A 25,141-nucleotide genomic window follows, 5' to 3' on the forward strand; every position below is an offset into this window, starting at 1 on the left:
AACTTCTATTTTGATTTTAATAAGCATAACATGAGTTTACATATCTCATCAAGGGAACATCATTATTATCACCTTTTGTCTTCTCAGAAACATTCCTGTTATGTCAGATAATCCTTATTTAACACATCAAATGAGAAACAGTAGCAGAAAACATAAATCTAATCTTATTCATAGTTTTTCAATTCTACGTGTTCAAGTGGTTTTAAAAATCATAATACCATTTTATCAATCCTCTCAATTCATGTACAAAATTAAATTACAGAAATGGCTTTAAAATCCAAATTCAGATGTAGACCACAAGTTTGCCAATTTTCTACTCCTTTTAGTTTCTCAAAGACAAATTTCAATACATTTACTTTTGCAGTTTAAGCCCTTAAATTGGTATGATTGATAGATAAAAGCCTTCCATAATTTCCTGGGAAACACCACCAACCATTTGTATATTGAGCTTGTGTCACACATACCCCACGTGCTTGGAATATATTTAGAGCTATCTTAGTTATGTCTGATTGCATAGAAGAGCACCTTCATTCTAATGGCTTTCTTATACTGGTGAAGATTAGCATAGGTCCATCCATCACGCTGTTTAGATCCTCTGACAGAATACTTGCTGGAAAAAAACTTGCCAACAAGAGTTTTGGCAAGGTGAGTTCCTGTAGGAAAAATATTGTTCAGGCATGTGTGTGCACATACACCAGGTGCATATGTTACATCTTTTCTAAAGCCATCTTCATCAGTTTTTTAGGCATCAATAAAAGGGTGCACATGCTTCATTGCTGACTCAGTTACAACATTTTCTGCACAATATGAAGTGGTGAGTTGAACTTCCATTTTATAGTCTGGTATGTCTGCAGCAGAGAAATGGAGTTTGTACTCACAACACACTCAACAGTTAATGGTATTAATGTAATCTTACAATCTGCATAAATTTCCATGAGCTTGTGGTATTTTTTAAAACTTCTAAGGCTCAAAAGTGTGTCTCATTTCAGTCAAACTGAAATTACAAAGATACAGATGTACTTCATCAGTCAACCCAACACTTCGATCCATGCAGAGCTTGGTGAAATGAATACAAAACCACTTAGTGCTATCCCTCTCATTAAATGCAATTAATCTACCTGGAACTACATCCAAAGCCAGACAATAAGATTTACAAATACTTCCAAGTGACATTCCACGCAGATGGAAAACATAATAAAGCTGGAACAGCAACAAATTCAGGGTGTATATTCCCCTTACCATGCTTTTAATCAAATCAATAATTTTGAAGTCCTGAATCAAGCACAGGTTGATCCACTGTATTAGTTTGTAAGCACATGATCTTTCATATTAAACACTATCCTATTTCTATTACTCTACTCAAAGCCACCTTGTTCTTTGTATATCTTTATCTATTTCTAGAGAAATAATACCTCCTAATTTCTTACCATCAGCAAGTTTCATTACTGTAATCCTATTTTTTCATTCAATAGTAAAGATATTTACTAAGACTAATTCTTCAGAAATTAGCTGTCACTACCTTTCACACTAATAGCATAATCTTTCAGCATGACCTGATTCACCTCTTCAGTTCCTGACCTGCTAATAGAATTTTTACACTAGAATGCAGTTTAAGTAATAAATTTCCACTGCTGTATCATATCAAATGTTTTACTTAGAAAAAAAAATTAGATCCATTTTTTGTCAGAAAACCAAAAATCAATTAGATAATTAGAGAGCATTATTAACTTAGTCTGACATGATATACCACAATATTGCATTTTATCCAATTTTCCACTTAGTTTCAAGTCCACAATTTTTCTTTCCTTCAAGTATTGTTCTAAGTCTTGTATGGCTCTGAAATTAGACTATAAGGTCTCTGTTTGTCCTGATCATTTTTATCCTTTCTTGAATAGCACTGATGTGTTTGCTATAGTACAACAGTATACCTGACAGACTCACAGAATGACAGGAATTACCCCACCCTTAAAATACATGTTCTTTCAGCTTTCTAAGATGGAAATTATTGCACCCTCTTATTTGCACACATAAAGCACTTTGATTCTTGTCTTCATTTTGAATTTGGTTATTTCCCTGCCATCTCCTCCTTTTCTAACAGTCAGCTACCCCATCACAAATGCAGTCTGAAATTTTTGGATCCGAATTGAAAAAGATCATTTATCTTGATCAGTTCTTTCTGCATGGCAGACCCACTCTTTCTTTGTTTCCATCTTACTTCTAAAGCTAAAGAAATTTTTACTATTAGCTACTATGCTTCACTCTTGTATTTTCTGAGGTCCAAACGTATAGTCTTCTTGGTTGTTTTTTTCCTGTCCTTTTTAAATATTTCATCTTGCTTCTATTAAATATTTTTGATTCTTTATTTCCTAAATGACAATTGGGAAGTACATATAGACAGATCAACCTAAACAGAAATATATGTCAACTATTCCTTTCTAATTCTATCTTGATCAGAACCATTTTTAAATAAAAATTGTTCTAATTTTTCAGCAACACAATTCTTTGACGATTTGCAAAGGGTTGGGGTTTTTTTCAGCTGAACTAAAGAAGTTGCTGTTTCCCTGCTTAAAAATAGTGTAAGACAGTGGGTTTTAATTTTTAATCACAATAGAAGCTGATATCCCTCCTAGGGGGGTATGTTCTATGTATTCCTAATCAGCATGAGAACACTGCAGATGATTACCTTGATTAGATTTTCTCTCTCTGAGTAATAATAGACTATTAAGGAAGACTACTACATTCCTTTTGCAGCACAATCCCCATATGAGAATTTTCTACACATAAAGATCTATATTTAGCAGCTGTCTATGCCTCATATGGACAGATAAGGGAAGGGAAAGTCATAGAAAATACATTGGCCCTCTGGGAAAGCAGGAATTTGCAGTAAAATTAAAGGGAAAACTAACAGCCACATTCATGTCAGACAGCCCACATACATGGTTCCCCACAAAATCCTTCCAGAAATTCTGCAATTTTTATCCTACTGACACCACATATGTGGTCCACAGACTTCTGGGCACCATTCAAGAGCACTATCAACAACTGGCAGGGAGAGAAAGAATTAAGGTTCTAAGAAGAAAAATTAACCAAGAATTGCTGAGAAATGTAAACTCTTAATGAAACTAAGCAAATCATCTCCCATTTCAGAGCTCAATGAAAAAACACTCAATAAAAAAAGTTCTGTTCCAGTATTATTTTTTAATCAGAAACGCAATTTAAACAGCCTTTCACACTAATTTTCCAGAAATAAAGTAATCCAACATCGAATACTCATTCTCAAAATAAACTGTTCACTGATAGTTAGAATATGTAAAAGTTTTATTGCTCCAAAAGTAATCTCATTCCTTGGTTTAATCTTTTTATGATGCTAGCTTTATCAGTTTCTTGAGGATTCAAACAAAATGTGAAGTTTTAAAATGGTAAGCTAAAATATGAATAAACCCAATGATTTTTAACTCTCATAAATGGTATGCTGAATTTTTTCCCTTGATATTCACTCTGACCTATATTTCATAAATCCAGATGAAAACATTTGGCTCTGAGAAATGACAAATGCTGTTGTAATACTAGCAGTCTAAGGATTAAAATTATGGTTTTATTAAGCTTTATATCCAAAATCTGTTCCTGAGCTTGCTACAGCTTTGAAATCATTCCTCAATACACCAGCAACCAATACTTTAAGATAATTTGTAAGAAGTCATGAAAACACTCACCTTGCTGTCTCCCTCCACTCTGCATCCTCTCCTTCACGCCAACAAATTTCATCAAGTTCAGTGAAGAGATCATGAGGAATGTGTTCCTCATCATCATCTTCTGTTCCAAGAATAAACTGCACCCTTTGTGATGGGGTATCTGGAGAAAAATAAAAATATCAAGCCCAAAACACCAATTTTTTTGCCCTGAGTAAATAAATACTTAACATTTCATGAGATTATCCAGATTCTTTTGCCTATATCACTTATTGCCACACAAAAAATATTATATTTATGCTGTTAGAACATTCATTTATACACTAATACGTTCAGATTGAGACCTCTTCATTTACTGTAATTGTCTACTCTGCTGTTTCAAAATCTCATCCAATGATAGAATGTGATGTACAAAAGTAGGGTCTATTGGAAGTTGGAATGGTATCTCCCAGAAAAAAAAAAAAAAAAAGGCCGCGCAGAGAGCAGCATAGATATAACTGATAAAAGCCTTCTACTCCAGTGTTAAAAAACTACTTTGCAACTTCATAGGTCTAAATCTACAGATCTACCTCAGCTCACAAAGCTTGTATACTAAATGAGAAATCTTTGCTGCACCTAGTAGGAGAAAAAAAGACAAACAAAATCTGTCTAATGCGAGTATACAACTGCAAACATAAAAAGGAATACATGACTTTATCTGCCATCCCATGCCCCTTTGTTAACTGTTTCTACACGGTTAGGCTGCTTGAGAGGAACAAGTCAATAATCTGTCCCAACTTCCGCATTTTATCCTTCCTGTCTCTGTTTTCCCTTACAATACTGTTGCTGGTTATTCTTCTTCATAAGCTTTCAGCACAGTGCACTAAATAGATTTTGGAGACATACTATTCTTTTCTCATATCACTCAAAAAATTTCCAAAGCTCACATAGCATCTTAAACATTCAATGTTCTTAGCTCAAATGTTGTCTTAAAAACCAAAAATCCTATTTGCTTATTTAAATGCAAATCTCAAATGAATGAACTCTGATGAAACCCAGTCTCTCTAGAAATATATAGCTGCTTTTTCTGTTAATGTATTTTAGATTTCTGAAAGGAACCAAAAGTCCTTTGTGAGAGTGATAGGGGCCAGGCTGCCAGTGAAATGAAAAACTGATCATCGAGCAGCACAGCTCAGCAATTCCTTGAACATTGTCTAAATGAAGTTCTGTTCTATAACCATATTTGTAAGACAACCTAGAGCGTTCCGTCTAACAGTGAAGAGTATCACTGCATAGGATCCTCAAGCTCTTCAAATTTTGGAAAAGCTAAGATGATAGCACCCAATGAATGCTAATTAAAGAGCAAATACAGCACTGACCAAAACAAATTAAACAGGTCACTGACACAGAAAATTAAATTCAGCATTAAAGACATCTTTTTTGGTTGTAGTACTAAACTAGCTATAGCAATGAAACACAAATAATACATGACAGTTTTCACCTGAGGTCTATTTGCCTAAACACAGTGTAACAATATAGTACAGTCTAGCCTATTTACTCCTTCACAAAGCAAGGAAACTAAAACCAAGAAGAAAAAAGGCAGAGGAAGGAGAGAGACATGGGCTTGGGCACTACCAAGCTCTAGAGAATGGAACTGCAGGGGGACAGCTAAGGAGACAAAAATTACTTTTGGTGAATCATTAAAGAACAGCAACAAACTCCTCCACTTCACCTCTTCTTTGCTTTCTCTTCTCTCTCAGTGTTCAGTTCTCTTTTTTCTTTAAAACCATTCTATCTTTTTTTTTAATCTGAGACTAGAAAGTCTCAGAAGTGTGCAACTTTTCAGGACTATTTTCCAAAAGGGCAAAATTTAATGAGATGTGAACTTACAAAGGACAAGTGCACATGATTAGTAACAGAACATGAAAAACAAGCTACTTTGGTAGAGAGCTGGACTGCAGTGATAATCTGAGAATAAGCATTGCCAGGAACATCCTCTTGATAAAATCAGCACTAGAACTGATTTACAGCAACTGTTATTGTTAGGTAATAAATGAGCAGTGTTGTACAGCAGAGCTGAAGTTTCATGACAGTTATGATACTCAAGCAAATACACACTTTCAGCATGGGAAAGAAAGCAGAGGATCAGAAATCTCTTGAAGTCAGGTGAGTAGTAACAAGGAACAACCTTACTGCAGCAATTTGCTCTTACTGGGTTTTCTGTGTAACAAGCTACATGACAGATAACAGTGAATCACAGAATCTTTTAGGTTGAAAAGATATCTAAAATCATCGAGTCCAACCACTAAACAAGCTTTGTTAAGTTCACCACTAAACCATGCCCCTAAACACCACATCTACAGAAATGACACAATACGCACTAAATTATCTTCTTACTTATTAACAAACCAGTAAAGAAGGCCACTAGCTATCTGACTACATTTCTTTACTGCTGTAATTTCTATCAGTGTTTGAAACCTGCAAGTCACAGCTTCATTTTGAGACACCAAGCTGGAAGCCAAAAAAAAAAAGTTATCACTTGCTTTATAGTATAATAATTTTATTTCAAGGACAAAACCCTAAGAGAATTAAACAATATGAAAATAATAACAAAAATAACAAATTTGTTCGTTCTACTTATAAAACTGAGTTAACAGGACTACTCATGTGAGCAATGCCAGATGGATTTGGCTCCTATTCATAAGAGTAATAAATACCAAATATGTCATTAATATGTTATATAGAAAATTAGTAATATGTGATTCAAAAATAGTATGGAAGTATACTTCAATTGCTGTCAAACTGTGATAACTTAATCCTCAGTCTAGAGGCATAATATTTGCAAACTAGGACACTCAATGTATTCTGTAGTCTAGGAAAACAGAAATTGGCTTGAATATTATTTTTGTCTATTCCTACTTCAATTAGTACAGCCAGCATAAAAAAAAAAAATCCTTCATATTATTATTGCTATTCCTAAAAAGTAATGAAAGCAATCTATATTAATCTTTTAAAAATTAAATGAGTGGGACTAATTTGTTACATTAGTATTTTTATCACTACAGTTGTTTTATATCAGATTTATCAGAAGCAGCATGAATTTAAAGTTCCACAATAAGCAGGTGATGAGTCTCCCAAGTAACAAGTTCATCACCAGTTTAGGAAACCCTCCAGGACCAGCTGGGACTGGGACTGGGCAGAAAGTCTGGTACACAACAGGAGCAGAAGTACTATAAACAACCGCTCCTGCTTGGCTAATAAGCCATGTCAGTCAGGAAAAGCTGAAGCACCTTTCTGTTTGCTGTGGCTTCACCGACCCAGGGGAGCCTCCAGCCAGAGTCCATGTTGTACATGGGTTTCTCTGGGCTTGTGCTTACATCATCTGTGCAGCCCTCACAGAGACTTCCAAACTACCTCTGATACCTCAAATTCATTGTATGTATGGAAGTCCTGAGTACACCAGGTTTAAAAATATGGCTAACTCCAGTGCACTATTAAAAGGGTAAAAATTATGACCTGGTGGATAAGTTACTGTTGAAAGCACAAACTCAGAGTGGAACTCAGTGCTGCAGAAAGGGAGTGACCCAGCAGAAACCTGACATAACTATAACTATTATAACTCTTTGTAAAGTCATCAACAACCCTAAAACAAACACAAGATGTGGGTATAGACATGCCAAAACATCAGATCTGAAAGCCAGAACTGCTAATAATGCAATTCCCAGAGGACAATACAAAGAGCTGCTCCCTGGAATAGCACTGAGTGCAGGTAGTAGCAAACAGTGGTCAACATCACCATCCCACCTTGCAAAACACATGCAGGAAAGAATCATAACTGGCATTTCCCCCATTTAAAACACCCCCAAGTGTAACCAGGGGTAACCAGTTCAGGACTCCTCCCTCTTGCATAAGGGAACATGGTAAAATAAAGAACTTGGCTGGGGTCACAAAGGAGGACCACTCTCAGTCCCTCCACATAAGTTCAGCCCAGTGAACATTCTGCTCCACTACACCAGTCAGAATAATACACATCTCCTCCTCAGACAGTGCAAGGATTTCTTTTGGGATAAACTGCCCTGCCATCAGCCAGAAATGCACACAATTCACCCAGGTGATTTCACATGCAGAAATACAGCGCTGAGTACATATAAAATGTATCTAAACTCTGTCTTCTGCTCTTGATAAACTTAGAAAGGGTGCAAAAATGTATTTCCAGTAACACTCTTAGCTCACTTTTCAGAACAGGTTTCGGTACTTCCAAGCCTGTTGAACCTGTGTTTAAGGGCAGTATTAGCAGGCAAGTACTTCTTACTGGGGTTAGTAGATATAGGAGTGAAAGAATACTTTTTCAACATTAGAAAACATGCTAAATGTTAAAATAAAACTTTCATTGTAGAAGTTCATGTAAGATAGTGAACATCATATACAAGATTTAATCCATGCCTCATGTTCTTGTACATTCACATTACAGTAATATTAAATATACAAACTTTTTTTTTTTTTTGTAATTTCTCACTGAATAGGACAGACTGCAGACAGGGAGCTAACAGGTGTTAGCTGACATCCATAACCATCTCTTACAAGCCAAGGAGAAATGGTGTGAAAAAGTCACAGGATCAGAGAAAAGAAAGGATCATTCAAACACATTCCTCCTGCTTGCACTCACCACAGAAGTGGTAGATGGGGACTCTCTCCCCACTTCCTTCCTCTGCAGATTGGACACTTAGCTCAGCAATCAGTAAAGGTAGGGACCACAAATTCTTTTTTTTAATTAGAAAATATGGTAAAAATTAAAACAAAATTTGCATTACTGAAGTCCACATAAAATAGCAAACAGGATATTTCTGGAAATCTCTTCACAGACCTTAGAAATCATGTGTTAGGCTGGGAGAAAGTATTCCCTTGCTTGCTCTTCCGGCACTTATCTTGCTTCAGGAAGTCATCCCTACATTTCCTTTACAGGAATTGTTTCCATCAATCCAGGACTATGACAAATAATTACATCTTTTGGATCTGACAATATGGACAATTCCCAAGCTTCAATTCTCTTCTTTTTGCTAGACTCTTAAAACTGCAGTTATGATACATTATTTTAATCCAGATTTGCAGCAATCTGTTCCACAGCTATGCAGAGATTTAAATTTCCAAGTTCATCCCTCAGCATACAAAGCCTATAGTTAAGGGTAGGTGAATTCTCTTAACAGCCATACTCTTTACAAATAATTAAATGTACCCCACTAATAACCCGTCAACATTTGAGATTAGGTACCAAATATAGACAGCTGAGTCCTTTCATCATACTTTCTTCAAGCCCTTCTACTCATCAAGAGAAGTTCTTCTTCGCAATCCATTTTTTTGCTTGCATTACCTTCAGGGAGTCTTTCCTGAACCGCGCATGCAGTCCTCTGTCAGGCTCACCTCCAGGGCTGCTCCTGTGGTCTCTCCACATCCAATATCATGCATTACAAATTTAAGCCTCTTTAAAACTAGGGATTACTAAAGCCAGATTTCTTAAAAGAACAAACCAAACCTTCCACAAGTCCTAATAGTGTCCAGTTCTACAAGACACATGAGGCTGCAATCAAACTCCAGTCCTCACTTTAACCCTCAACAAAACCTGTCCTTAAAGATACCCTTTCCAGAGCTAAAATCTTCATATTTCACCACGTTTTAAAACAGCAACATAAATATCTTTAACTCATGAGTACAAAAGAGCTGTTTTGCTGGTTACAGGCAAACAACAGACATCAAAAAAGCCACTGGATACTGCCACTAAAATCCACATGCATACCAAGTAAGCACAACTCTATCAGCCAAAGGGAAATCTGCACCAGGTTTCAGTGCCACCACAACCCACAGAGCTGATGGAACTTTTGGCCCTGCAGCTTGCAGGTGCCAGTACCCATCACTCTCCCAGCAAGCAGCATCAAGGAGATGCTCCAAGCATAAGCAGCTTTTTTTGACAAATTAGTTCTAATTTGCATCAATTCCCTAATGTAATTCACAGAGCAGCCATGATACTTGCCCCACAAGAAAAGCTGTGGACGAGGAGAGCTTAAAGCTGGCATGAAACTGGGGCCTTAATTACAACAGCAGCATTTCAGCTGGGAACAGTAAACCTCTCCAATAAAGCAAATAGCACTACTGCATTTTTAACTAGAGTGGATAATTTCAATGAATGCCTCCTTCAAAAAAATTAAGAAGCAAGATGGTAAAAATCCAGACCTTGAAATCACTTAGCTTACAATTTTTACTACCCAAAAAAAGCCTCTACACAAGCAAGCCATTTAATCTGTAAATTGTGCAATTCACAAGCACCTCATTATGGCAAAACAGAAACACCTTTTAGAACCTCATGTCACCAAGATACAACAGATAGATAGTGAGAATCAGGTATAGGGAAAACAAAACCCATACCTGATAAGTGATCTGCGCCTCCAAATGAAAGGACTCTTTTTTTATTTCACTAACTACATATTCTGCATATTATTTGTCTACTCTGGTGTTATCTCTGAATCTGCACACTGAGAACATTTGGGTTATTTTTGAAAAGTAATAGTAGGAGATTAAAAAAAAAGCTTATGAGCTGATGTCAGAATGTTGTAAAAAATCTATTCTTCAGAAACCTTCCCTCGAAAAGTAGCTGCTATGGATTTCCCAGCCAGGATTCAAAGGAATTATGAGAAAGCTTACAGCTATTGGCATTACATTGACTACAGGTGTTTTCTAGACATGTTGATACAAAGAAAACAGTTTAAGAAATTGTTTTTTACTGGATATGAACCCTGTGGCACCTGTCCACTCTGCATGGGGCCTGCACAGCCCCACAGCACATCGTGCACTGTACAGCTCCCTGAAGCAGTGAGAGCAGAGCAAGATCTGCACCTGATGGTACTAAACAGATTAAGTTATAAATTGCACAGTTAAAAATTGTGACAAAAAGTAATGCTTTATCCCATGCTTGGTTAATGGAGCAGTCTGGAGCGCTTCATATCTGAATATTTCAGGTCTTTACTTGTTCCAGAATCTCTGTTATTCAGTTGTTGCATCTTTTGCCTTTATTATACTCCCTTCATACTTCCATGCTTCAAAACACTGCTAATTTATTCTCTTGTATCATAAAAATCCTTGTGTATTTTTCTGACTTACTTCAAAGCACTGCTTTCTATCAGTTGGTCTCACAGTGCTTATTTTCTCTATCTTTCTTCTTGCACCTGCTCATCAAAACGTTTTCTTCTTTCCCCTCCTCCCTTCCAGTTCCCCAGCATACAGCCTTCTCCTATTCAGCAGAGATGCATTAAAAGGTGCCTACAGAGAGATGGAGCTAAGCAATTCTAGGTCTCAATCAAATCCAAATGCTTCATAAATTAAGGGACTAGTTTGGATCTACTCTCTCAGGTAATACAGTCCCTCATATTGAGTTATGCTTCAAGAGAAGGAAGTGCATATGTCTTTCTTCCAACTTCCTTCAGCCTCTGGTTACTGTTATAACCTTGTGGTCATGGGGAACGAGAGCTAAGAAGCATTACTGAGGTTTAGTGGATTCAGATTTAGTGTGGGAAGTATCTGTTTCTCTCTCTATGCAAATAAAGGATAAAAAACCCTATGTTTATATTCTCTCTAAAGGCAAAGCTTCTCCTCAGGCAGCACAACCACCTGCCTGAAACTCCTATAAGGAAAAATCATAGCAAAAGCAAGGATGTGAACATACACTAAGATTAATCTCTGTATTATTTTGTCTGCCAGCTCTGTATATAACCCCACCATCCCTGCAGAATTTTAGGATTTGCCTTCATTAAGCAAATCCCTTTCACTCTTGTCTATATAATGTCACATTTCTGCCCGGGTGGACAGACGCCAAGGCTCGGTCAAAGTCTAGTTCACTGGCCAAAGTTCCAGGAGTCATATAGACTAGGGGAAAACTCCTCAAATTTTACTATTTAGATATTGATTCAGGATGAAAATTTTGGATAATTCCAGACTTGTAGTTCTGTCTTTGGATTCTTTCAATTGTTATCAACCAAGCACTTTGAAGAGTATCTTCAGCATTCTGAATCCAGAAAAGACTTGCATGTTTCTAGACTATAACTTATCTGTCAGGTGACATAACTTACACACATCCCTTAACTGGTAATTATAATACCTTTACAAGTGAAAATGTGACTTATAAAACTGCAGACCTGTAGTTGTTTTCATGAAGTTCACCTCAGGACAAGTGCACCGAACATGAAGTTACAGATGTGCTTCAAAACTGTCTTTTTTCATATTACTGATGCTCCACTTCAGAGATCCTTTGAACATAGGCTGATATACACTTAACACAGAATAGTGCTGAACACTGCATTTTATTGTATGCACAACTCCTATTAAGGACAGATTCAGACAGTTAATTTCTTTTTTTTTTTTTTCGTTTTTACTTTTGACATTAAGAAGGACATAAGCCTAGGTCTCCAGAAGTTGAAAGAACAGAGCTAAATTCTCAGCCAAAATGTGTCATATACTGGCACTTAAATAAAACCAGATGACTCAACAGAAGACACTGCTTCATAGTTCAAGATATCTCACTTCTTGGCTAATGTAACTTTCAATTGTTTCTTTTTAATCTGACTTTATAGGTATATATGCATATTCTTTTTGAAAACTATTTTAATAATTTATGAACTTTGTTGTTTTCCAAGAAACTGGTTTCAAAGTAGTATTGGGTCTTTGTACATTTGAAATCCATTCCAGACAGGACCCCCACAGCCAATTTTTTCTTCACTATTTAGTCTTCAAAACATACTCATATCTGCTAAGTTTGAAAAAGTCTTGACTTTTATTCTCAAGATAATAAACCATTGTGCAAGATTTGAGTATTTCATGCTCTAACCATCAGCACTTATATTTGCTTGAAAGCTTTTGACATATGTAATACAAATTTCTGGTTTAAAGAAACTCTTTTAATTACTAGTCTGTAACCTGGAATTTCATTGGCACATTTCCCTAATGATTTAAAAACACACTAGCAAACTGTTTTTATACATGTTTCCATTATATTTTCAACACTTACTATAGCCCTGGACATTTCAGCACATGCACTTTTTATTTTTGAGCAGCAAATAATATTCTCATGTGTTTCGAGACAAAGCTTGACTCATTTATTAAGGACTACCTTTTTCTGTTCTCTGTAATGTTTTTTGATTTAAAATTTTGAGAATTTTAAGAGTTTAATATTAGGTTTGTTTATTGAAGGGTATTTTTCCTGTTTCCTCTCAAGTCCTCAGTTAGAAGACATATCTCACAATGGCACATTTACAGTGTCATGTAAGGAAAAAGGCAAACACAATCTAGATCACAGTTTGAATCTGATAAAATGCTGTAGGCTCAGTAACATTAATATTATTACAAAACTAATTGTAAAGAACCACAACTCCTCTATGTTATGTTTTAGGGTCAAATACTCCAGAGCCTTCACTGAGAGCAGCTGGTGCCATGAAGTGCTTACCCCTTTCAGTGGTGGTGGCCATCAACCTTTCCACGGTCACTTACAGACAGTCTCCTATAGTGCTCCTTTAGTGCTAGAAATTACTGAGATTTCTCATGTATTGACAGCCACCAGCTGCTGCCCTTCAGTGGGGGCAGAGACTGAGAGGCTCTGGTGGATTCCCCAAAACCCCACTTCTAATCATATCCAACTGGTATCAGGACATATGCATAATCATACTGATGTTTATTATTAAAAGACCTATCCAAAAATAAAATTTGTCTTACCAAAAGAAGGAGATTCTCTCCCATCTTCTAATCCTGAATCTCGCTCTCTGTCTCTCTTTCTGTGTTTATGTCCACGGTGCCGATGGCGCCGGTGACTTTTTCTTCCACCCAGTGGCACATGAACTCCAATGAACAATGTTCGATGGCCTGTAAGTAAAAGAAAGGTACCATTTAAAAAGGGGCCATAGCAACATAACAATATTACTAACTGTGATAGCATTAATGGTATAATAATTACTATAATTCTGTAATTATATCATATGGATTATTCTAATATTAATAGTCAGAACAATATTGATTACAATACCGATGACTGAGCATCACAGATATACAACCCTCTGACACAAAATAAAATCTCAGTACCAAAGTTCTTATGATGCAGTGCCAGATTTATATATTTTTCCTTCAAATTTGCATCTCTGAGTGTGAACTTTCATTAAAGCCAGACAGGTGTTCTGTAAAATGTCTTTCAGAACAGTAACATGAAGAGACACATGGATCCCTTTGGATTGAACATTTGGTAAAGTTGCTGTTTGCTTTGTGTGTACAAGAACTTTACCAAACTCATTTCTATTTATGAGCCAAAACCTTGACAGAATTCTTGTGGGAAATTCATTGAAGGGAAAATGAAAAAAAAAAAAAAGAGGGAGACTAAAAAAAACCAATAAAACACTATGCAAGCTCGACTGCACTTATATATGCAGCTAGACTGCATCTATATGATTTTATGTGCTCACATCATAAATACATTGCCGGTAGCTTAGGGTGCTTTCATTTCCTCTATTTTTTTTTTTTTTAATATATAAGAAGGTACACATTGCATGCCTGCTGCCCTCAAGCCTGAGAAATTTTATGTTGCTATCAAGCCTAAAAGATTTAGCTCTCTTAGCTATGTGGGCTAACAGGATCAGAGCACAGTAAAGCATTTAGAAGGGGGAGAGCACAGCACAAATCTGCAGAAAGAATCACAAAATGGAATAAATGGGAAACGAATCGTGACTCACTACAGGCAGGTCTCCTATGTTTACTCAGCAAAAAGACATAGTCCAGATTACTCATCTCAAACAACATTTATGTTCTCCTTGAAATGAACATAACACAGCTCATGGATAATTGCTGCTTTGCTGTAATCATTCAGCAATGTCAATCATCTGAAAAGGCTCAAGAACATTAAGCTAAGGTAGCACATGATCTTTAATCCTATGGAGACTCAAGTGGGGACAGAAAATACAGCAAGGCAGCGTGTGTCACAAAACATCAAAGAAATTCAAGGCTGACAGAAACTCTACACAGAGGCAGAGCTAAAAAATCTGGAGAAAAGAGTCTGGACACCACACTAATTACTTTCTCAACTTTGATCCATGTAGAGAAGACTAGAAAGTAGAGGCATCAATTTTTGAGAGACTATTCTTGTAGAGTCGGGAGATTTTTCTAAAGCAATGGCCACAAGTTGAAAATTATGTATTTATTTATTTATTAAATACCTCTTTCTTCTTGCTTATTACATTTAATCCAAGAAACTACTTAAAGAGAACTGCTGCCTTTGGTGTATTTCAAATGCATTGCAATCAGTGGGGTATGAAAAAGGAAAAATGCATTAAGTAAAAAGAATTCATTAAAAAGATACGGAAGGACAGCAGTAATGTAGTACTTGACACTTCCTTGTCCCATTCCTTCAAGAGAAAAAACCCAAAAAAACATTTTTAAAGGCATGAGATTACTCTTCCTAAGACTTCAGTAACTTCCAGAAGTACAAATAGATTGCTTTTTTAATTTAGTAACTTAAAAAATTCCTGCTGCTTTGTGATAGAAGCGGGCATGCTTATCCTGGTTTTGTGCCACTTCAATGATCAGATTGTACCTGCATCAGGAAATGCACATTGAGACTCTCATTTCAATTAATTTCCAGGGCTGAAACCAGGACTTGAGTCCAGATTGTTTTTTATTCAGTAAACTGGGAAACAGTGCCAGAACATTTGTGTGTGCTTGTCTGAATGTCACAACTATTTTCACAATCAGTGCACACTGGAAAGAAAACAGGAACCTGGAAATTGAAATGGATAACCAGGAAAAATCAAAATGAATTTCACTCTCTCTGTGTGAACCTTCTGAGACCAACAGTCCTACCAAGGCATAGTTTCAATAAATGCAGGGAGGAATCTTAAGTCCTTGTAACAAGGTTCAGTCAAATAAGAGAAAAAGAAACTGACAGGGGAAAAGCAATAGTTTCCTAGAAAACAGGGATAGAGCAAAAAGTGAAAAATCTGAGAGATCAGAAGTTCTGGTTTATGAAAAGAGCACAACTGTGGAGCAAAAAAAGACCTGCTGGGAACAAAAGAAACAGTAATGAATTCTAAATAGCTGACAAAACGGCAATGAATGATGGGAGGGGGGGAAAGAGGAAATATAAAAGAAATCCAATGATTTCATTACCTTACTTCGAGTAACCTTTCGATGATAGATATTATGAACTAGAGCCCAGAATGTAATGTACACTCTTCTTGTACAAGGTGTCCATGCCATTATTAAATAAGAGTTTCCAGCAAGCTCTGTACATTTCTGAAGACCAGAGTGCCAATCACAAGGCTGCCCTGCAGTCTCCAAATCAGAGCAGGGCAGATCTCAGTAAAACTGACTAAATTTTCCAAAAAAAAGAGCATCTATAATTGGGTGAAGTCAATATCCAACAGGATATCCACTATCCAGGATAGCCTTATAGTTTATAACTAATTGTATAAGGGCACTTATTTCATTTATCTTTAAGAACTTTTATGTGTGTTTTATTATTTACTTCATTAGGATGCCAACTAAAAATTACTGAATATTGCTTAAATATTGTAAAATAATTCTGCTCTGCCATACGTTTCCACAGTGCCCAGCTCAATTAGATCATAATTTCTCATTCTTTTGGCAAGGTTATGAAGACACTAAAGTATGGCAAATAGTAACAACAGTAAATTACATCAGGGTACATACCATTGACATCAGGTACAATCTAACAACCATTCTCACACAGAATTTAGACATGAATTAAGAGCTGAGCATAACAGGGTGCTCTTCCTACCAAAGGAGTGTATTTACTGTGTTAAAATTGTGTTTGGAAGAATGTGAGGCACTGGGGCAAAAATATCTGTACTCCTAGCATTCCATTAAAAATATCTTAATTCCACTAAATTAAGAGAAACATTTACAAATACTTTCTATCCATCTCCATTTTTCCTTGAAATGTCACATCCACTCAAATAATTGTAATGGGATTTCCAGAAGTACCTAAGTCAAGTCATCAGGCACCATGAGTTATAATGGGATATGTGCTTTCAGAGCTTTAGAGATCCCACTAGATTTCTTTTTACTTTCCATTTATTTAATGCATAAAATAGATGGCTAGGATAAGCTGTTTATAAAGACCCAGAATGTCAGGTTCTAAAAACCATTTCTAGATGCTACCTCTGTCATTTTCAAGGGATATGCAGAAAACGCTTGCTATTCTGAGCTTGCCTTTTTAGATGGTTAATTTGCTATTGGGTTCTTAAAATAAATTTAGCTGTAAGGAATAATTTCTTCTTTGGGACACAGTAACCCCAAACAACTCTTCTACTTAGATTTTATTCTGAGAAATGTCTCTGCAAGACGTATTCATATTAATAATGTATATTTCAAATCTGTCTTTTCTAGGGCAATGAATTCATGCCTCCACAAACTGAAGATACAGCACAATATATTTTCTCTTCAAAAGTTTTGGGGAAATCCTGATTTTTACATATGGTTATATGTACTTTCATCTGTCTCAAAATTAATTATAATTAACAGGATCCGTTTTAAATATTTTATAATATAATTTGGATTTAATGTAATCCTGTAAAAATTAAAAAGAATACTTTATAACAAGGGTCATTGTTTCTTTAATCCTTAAAATACTTAAAGTCAAGGAGTGTTTTAATGATTTGAAGGTAAACCACAAGCTTCTTATGCTACAATAATAATGCACAGATTTGAACTAAATTTATATTCTGTTACCCAGCTATGTGCAATTTGATTCAGAATGGTCATTTTTTAAAAAAATCTTTATACAATTTAACAGTAGATGTGTAGCATTGTATAATGGCAACATTGTAGAGCAGATCAATTCAGTGCATTGCATTTCTTTAATAAGCTTTCAGACTGTAAATAATCTTTGTGTATTACTGTCTTTTCTCAGATGTTCTGTTTTTAAAAATTATTTGCTCCTAAATTCTAATGCTGAAAATATTTATGCATGTGTTCATGTTTAGCCTTCCAAGCAACACATCTGGAATAAATCAACATTTTAGTTCAGAGTGTGTTTTTGCAGAACAGAGTCATAGCCTTTCTATGACAAAACACTACTGATGCTAGTGTAAGGTTAGCTGAAAAAGCTCAGGAAGACCAGATAAATCCTACAGCTCAAGTATCTAAATTAATTCTGATTTTTAAAATAGTAACATAAATTAAACATAACATAAACCATGGAGAGGAGTAAACCTCTCTCAGCATGGAAATTCTTTCAGGCCTCCATGTTAGACCAGGCATGTGGGACTCAAGTGGGTCCTTTAGGAGCTCCTTGGTGAACCAGTCAAGTTGGTAGCTACTGTATAAAAAAATGACTCAGTGCCTTGAAGCCTCTTTTATGTATTACCAGCTAGAGCTGAACCAAATGCAATTTTCCATCCTCTCAAAAATGAACAGTGAGGTAGAGACAGAAAACCAGCAGTCCATGTAGAGTTAAAAAAATTGCTTTCTTCCTTATAGGAGAAAAAGTGATTATGGTGAATTGTGTAGGAGTAGAGAGTACATGACTCATGATTCATTATTGTAGTGCAGCAGGGAGGCAGAGCTGAAGAGAAAGCAGAAAGGACAAAAGCAATCCTTCCTAAATCAACAGTTTACATTGCTGTTTGCAGTTATGGTTTGCCCAATAGACATTTTTCACCTTTTTGCCACGCTAAAATTTGGAGGAACTGACAAGAAAAGTTTCACAATTTTGTTCTAGGGTAGATTACAACAGAAATTATATAGAAAAAAAATAAAACAATATCCCTGGCCCAAGACAGCATTAAGGACATATTGAGGATAAGAGCATTTCACTGAAGTCATTTAAGTTAAGGATCTTTTAAAGAGCCACAATCAATCACTTCTCTCCCAGCAAATATTGCCTTTTAACAAGAAGACTTTTCCAGGTTGTGGCTGGGCTAAAAAATCTTTATAACAGCACTTATGTTCACTACCAATTTTCCTACATTTCCCCAGAGGAGTACAGACGTGGTGTGCGTATGGTCCTATAAGGTCTCAGACCTTGCCAGACAAAAGAAAAAAAGTCAGCAGACACAGAATGTAAAAGGACCTGCTCAGACACACAAGCTCTTTCCACCAGTGGAAAGTGAAGCTGTGGTTATTGAAGGGAAAAATTTGACCTATATTTCTAAATTAGCAACAAGCAAAAAAAAAAAAAAAGCTAACTTGGTACTAGTACAACTATATGTTAAAAATGGAATGTTTCTGTCCTCTGATGCTGCAATTTTGCAGCTTTCACCAATAATGGCAAATTGGTTTATGTCAGTTTCATCTCTCAGGACTTCACAAGGTGAAATACTTGGAAATATTAGTCCCTACAAATATGGAAAACACTTCCTGTCTGTGAAGCTCAGAGCAAAGTCAAACTTCACAAGCACAGCTTATGATCAACAAAAGACTGTGGTGTTCAACCAACATCATGATACCTGTTTGCTTTCATTATTTCATTACTCTTCATGTGAACTTTCAAATAGATTTTGTGAACATAACCTTCAAGGTGAACCACCTTCCCACAAACACAGAACCTCCTGGGAAGGGACAAGAGACCCACTCAAAGGGACCAACGTGACTGCCAAGACAAGAGTGCAAGAACAGCTCAGGAGAAAAGTGAGATGTCAAGGAATATTGAACTACATAGGAAAAAAGGAAACAAAACTAGATGAGAGGCACTACAGAAAGATGTGTCCTAGAAATCACAAATTGCACAAGCTCAAGTATTTAATACCTGGTTCTTTCACTCCTATGCGCTGCTAGGTCCTACTAATTTTCAGGTAAATAATGTCAGTGGCAGACAGATCTACTACGACGTTATTTCTATAAAAAATGTCCGGTCTCTGAGAATAAAAGCCTACTTAGATATCTGCAGCCACTCTGATTTTTGCTAAGTAATATGTGGAGATTAGAGTTCAATCACAATGAGTTTTTTACATATTAATCCTAACTGTATTTAATCAAAATTTCATGAAAATAATTTTCAAATTATTGTCACAAGTTAGAACAAATCTAAAAGAAATAATTACTACTATAACAGCTTTGGAAATTAAATATTATTCATTAAATATTATTTAATTGTTATTAAATAATAATTTAATTATTAATTTAATTGATAATATTTAATTATTCTTTATAAGTAATTATTAAATATTTCAACTTTTTTTGATCAGCAGGACATCTACTATCAGAATTAATCTTCATACATGTTGTTAAATACAAAACATCTCCACTACGTTTCAAAATAATTTTTTGTTTATTAAGTTTAAAGCCTCAGCTTCTGTACCATATTCTGTGTTGAACTAGTGATGTTTATATTCTAATTTAGCTTGCAGGTTTTTTTGACTTTCAGTAAGCAATCCATGTAATCAGAATTTTGTCAGAAGTGTCAGAATGCATATTCAGATGTACAGTGATTCATCTACTGGATACAGTGATTTTAGGTGTCCTGAGAGACATGAAAGACGGCAAACTTGATTTCCCATGAGACAAATTTTTCTCACACCACTTAGGCAGATTAAATGTATGAAACATAACAAGCTTAAGCAAAATCTTGACCGAATCAATGACCATTTTGCAATTTTCTCCAACAGAGCCAGAATTCACTCCTGATTCATGCTTGGACCCCCATCTAACAATCCCATCTCCAGCCATCTCACTGTTGAAGCTGCTTCTCAAATCAGGCCACAGTAATAACCACAGCAGCTCTGAAATCCTGCCTCAAAAAGCCATGATCTACAGTTGACCACCTCCATCAAGGACAGCCATAGAACAGTCATTTTCCTACTCGGCTAATATGGTGGGCATAAGGAAAAGACCTCAGAACGTATTTAGTGTCAACCCCTTTGCATATCTATATAGTCCAAAAGTCTCAGCATGTGACCTGACAGAATCTGAGCTCTCCAGACACATATAGAGTAATCCAAATATTATTTATCTATGAGATAAAAAGTACATATATTCATTTTGACAGAAAACTGCTTTTACTGAACATACATTGAAGCAATGGCAGACAGCCAGAAACAACAACACAGAGTAAGCTTAGTGCAACTGTTGATACGCACACCTGTTCATGAAAACTTGCCTACCTGCTCACAGTACAGGTACATGTACAACCTGTCCTTTTGCAATTAAGTACTTTAGTATTCAGAATCAGTGGCCAATTCTCATTTCGGAATTGCACTACTGATAAAAATAAGAGCATATTTATTTCAGTAGGAATTTTGTCTGTATACACATCGAAAGATAACATGCAAAATACATGATTATAACCAGGGGAGATAAGCTTCTTGTTTTGCTGTTAGAAATGCTTTCCTGTCCCTCCATTAACGCAACAGTCAGACAAATGACCTATTCAATATTAGTGACTGATCCTGACCTTGCAACTCAGGAAAAATTAATTACGTGGAAAAATCATTCATGCTGAAAATTTGAATGCCAAAGCTCTGCAAACAATTTACCTCTGAAGCACTACAAAGCTTAAGTAAAAAGATACTATTTGCAGTACTTACTGCAAGGATCATTACTGGTGCTAAGATGAGCACCACACCTCTTCTGTTCCCATAAGTTCTGCAGTTGCTGTCTTATCTCCCCAGATTTTTATATACTGCTCAGGGAAGGAAAACACTGATCTAGGGAGACTGAGGCAAAATTCTGTTCTTGTGGCTGTTCTTGCAGACAGCATTAATCACCATGATATCTTCATGCTTTCAGCAAGAAATGTACTTGCAATATACTTGCAAAATGGCTGCCCAAAATATGCAAATCCAAATATTTGCTGGGCCAAGAAATTTCAGTAGTACACATTTAAATCAGTACTTCTAACATTTAAATGTTGATAGTGTAAAATGTAAAAAAAGCAAAATACTTACAATTTTAAGATTTAATAAGAAGAAATTGAATACTGATTTTCAGATTTAAACAACCTTTAGTTCTTCATATAAATTGCAATTTTTTTAATGTTGCTTACATGCTGCTATTGAAACTTAAACCCTGGCAAAACTAGTCTTTCCCAGAATATTCAGTAACTAGCTATTTACATTTTTAAAACATAAACTAAATTAAACGTCTGTCAAAAAGCTAATTACATAATACATATTAATAGTCTAATTATATGATTTTTCTAAGCTATGCAATTGCCACCTGGTTATTTAATTTAATATTTTATAGTTGTTATGTCACTAGGAAAAGGTAAGTTTTTCATCAGAACCCAACACGATGTACAGTGAATAAGGCAGATATTTGTAAGTCACCATTTCCAGATGGAGAAAGGCCTAGATGTACTGGAAAACAAATGGACATGCTATTAACAGCAACTAGATATTAAAATTTGCAATCTCTTCGAAACTTTTTATGCCAATTGGTATTTTTAAATGTAGTGATTATATATTTAAAGACCTACCGATCTGAACTTAGAGCAGACACGAAATTTATCTGAGAAAGCTAACTGCATTATGAAGGATTGATTCCACACTGAAAAATTGTTTTCCTGGAACACATGAGGCAGTGCTGATTTTATTTTTAATAAAAGCAGATTCACTGGCTAACTACAGAATTTTTCAATGTTCTAAACAATTTAAATTGATGGAAAGATTGTTGGGTGTCACTGCCATGTTCCAAGGTCCATGGATAACATCGTAGAAGCAGATTTTTGAAATAATATTTTCACTGATATTTCACAGGAGGATGATGAGGAAAAATAGTAATTAAATACAGTTGTTAAATTAGGTTCCATGTAGTCATGTGGAACATCACTATAATTCTGACTGCCTTAATGCTTGAGTCTACTCATGTGACTGAGCTTAAACACACCACTCCCCAGAAAGCTGTCTATTTCTAAAATGCCACCTTACCATCATCAATAAAACAACTTAGCAAAAGGATGTTTTTGTGGGTAGACTCAAGGCACAAAAAGCTCTGTGCATCAGTTTCACGGAGAAAGGAAGACAGGGAGCCCGTATTCTCTTACTGGGTGTTTCTCTAAGGACACCAGACACAATGGCTTCACCTTGTTCAAGGATGTGATTAAGGGATTGAAGACCACTAAAGATTAAATGTGAGATTCAAAAAGAGAGCTTGTCTGCCTAAATCCAAAACTGTCATTGCCAGCCTGACCGACCAGTAGACACTTAACCTTTGGAGACACCAAAATTCCAAACGCCACCCTGGAAACATCTTACCCGAGATCTATCCTTGCACATGCTCAGACTTTCCCCAACTGAGCAGAGAGGTACCTACCTCATACATGTCATACACTGCATGACATCTTACATCCTTCTGTGAGAGATTACCTCATACAGACACAGCCAGGAACCTTTCAAAATGTAGCTACATTTGCTTTTTGAGGCACTGCTTAAGGAAGCAGTAACAAGAGAGTTGCTGTGTAACACGTTGGTATTTCCATGAAATCATCAATATAGTCATCATGCAGCAGAAAACACAAAATTCATACAGACGGAGAGAAAAGGAAAAAAAAACCAAGATGATGATGATGATAATGATGAAGTAATCAAGGATAGGCATTTAGAAAGCTCAGGTTTATGCACAGATGGAGACACCTCTCTTTAGACCTGAAGCAGGTAACTTTTCAGTTGTAGCATGTTCAAATACACCCCAGATTTTAGCATTTGTTTTTGGCTAGTTCATGTGGATCTGTGTGACAAAGACAAGAGCCTCCATGTCCCACTACAAGAAGCTAACAAAGTTAGCAAGTTCCGATCTCAGGAAAGGGATATCACATGCACAATAGAAACTCAGTCTCACCCAATAACTATGACTAGGAGGGGTGTCACACAACTCAATACAAGAGTGTAAGTACAGTAGTAACGAGAGTAAGTTTGGGATCCACTAAACAAACTGAAATGCAACTAAATCATTAGGCCAATATCGTAAGACAGTTCTCACAGCTTCTCACTTTCTTCTATATAGTCAAGTTAGATGGTTTCTGCAGTTTATATTATCAAGTATCTGTCTAATCTCTGACACTCCAGAATGATTTTTTTCAGCTGAAGATGTGGCTAGGTGACTACATGAGGACTGTAATGCAAATGTAGAAGCCATTTTAAGTACTAAATCAGCAGTCCTGCTTGCATCTACACTTGGAAACTTAAAGGTAAAATGACTTATCTAAAGTCACACATGCATATTTACAGGACTTGATTACAGATCACTGAAAACTAGCAAACACCTTCCACCATAATCTGTGTCTGAATACCACTCTGAGAAGAAAGTAACATTTCTCTTTTTAAAACAAACTATGAGACTGATTAAGAGATTACTCTCATCTCTTTGCATTCCTGCTCAAATCAATAAATGTACACATTCAAATTACATTTCAGTACTTTTAGAAGAAAGACATAGTGTAAAGCACAGAAAAATCATCTCTCACCTTCTAGATCTTCCTTTTCAAAATGTGTTTTTAAAATGGAGCGAGTTCCACCCCTATCCACAACAGCTTCTTCATCATTTCTCTGCAAAACAGAAAAAAGGACAGTTAAGCTGCTTCTCATTTGGAAACTATTGGCAAGATTGTACAGTACTATAAAACAAAGATGTTTTTAATATTTAATTGTTTGACTCTTCCAACTAAGGAAATAAAAAGTTTTTAAGAATTTCATTTTCATTACTCAAATCTATTTCTTATGCATCAGTTTTACTGAGGTATGATTACAGCTGAAGAACTTCTGTTAAAACTGCAAGATGATGAGTAAGCACTGGTTACTGAGAACTAAAAAAGCCATGAGTCAATAGGACAATGAAAGAGATGAGAGAAGACATGTCTGATCTGGGCAGCTTTATTCTTGTACTCCTGAAGAAAGGGGTTGCACATATATTTTTGTCTTTAGACCAGGATTCTGAACTACATCCAGAATTCCCAAATTATAGCACTAACACTCCTTTTACTTTGGCAAAGCTAGAGAATAATACTAATAAAATTAACACCATGAAAACAACTGGCTTCACTTACTAGTAAATTGCAAAGCCCTTGCTTTTCTTTACAAACACTAAGCTGAATTTACTCTAAAGGTAGGTAGCACATACAGTAATAGCAGAAAACAGAAAAGTTCTTCTTCCTATCTCATGTTTGATTTTATCCCATAGCACTTATGTGATTCATTAGTGTATTGTGCTCAGGCTAGAAAAGCTACAAAAATTGGTGATTTTGCACTTCTGACATGAAAAAAAAAAAAGGCAACACATTTCCCTAAATAGAGAAATCTTTTTTGGGAGTTCAGCAACAAGACACTGGATGCTGTGCTAAAGTATTTGCTTCACTATGAGTTTGACATCACCACTTGTAAAAAAATCTAGCTGCTAAATACAGCCTGTATTTCACGACATGATTTAGAGTGGTTTCCATTAAATTATTATTAAGAAAAAAAGGATGAATTATACAAAAGTATCAATTAATATAGCATGAATAT

The 25,141-nt window shown here is 35.8% G+C and overlaps 1 protein-coding gene across 13 annotated transcripts in view; it reads right to left on the minus strand.

Moving 5' to 3' along the window:
* The window catches only part of SLC4A10 (solute carrier family 4 member 10), a 152,405-nt gene that overhangs the window by 71,895 nt on the left and 55,369 nt on the right, over positions 1–25,141 (minus strand). For all 13 annotated transcript variants that reach the window (XR_004358115.1, XR_004358113.1, XR_004358114.1 and 10 more), the window contains 3 exons: positions 24,106–24,187; positions 13,419–13,565; positions 3,714–3,852 (listed from right to left, as the gene is read on the minus strand). Coding sequence is in view for 10 of the 13 variants with exons in the window: in XM_032693750.1 (XP_032549641.1) it covers positions 3,714–3,852; positions 13,419–13,565; positions 24,106–24,187 (368 nt within the window). In the remaining 3 variants the exon portion in view is untranslated. The remainder of the gene's footprint in view (positions 1–3,713; positions 3,853–13,418; positions 13,566–24,105; positions 24,188–25,141) is intronic.

The sequence above is a fragment of the Chiroxiphia lanceolata genome, chromosome 7, assembly GCF_009829145.1.
Source record: "Chiroxiphia lanceolata isolate bChiLan1 chromosome 7, bChiLan1.pri, whole genome shotgun sequence".
NCBI lineage: Eukaryota > Metazoa > Chordata > Aves > Passeriformes > Pipridae > Chiroxiphia > Chiroxiphia lanceolata.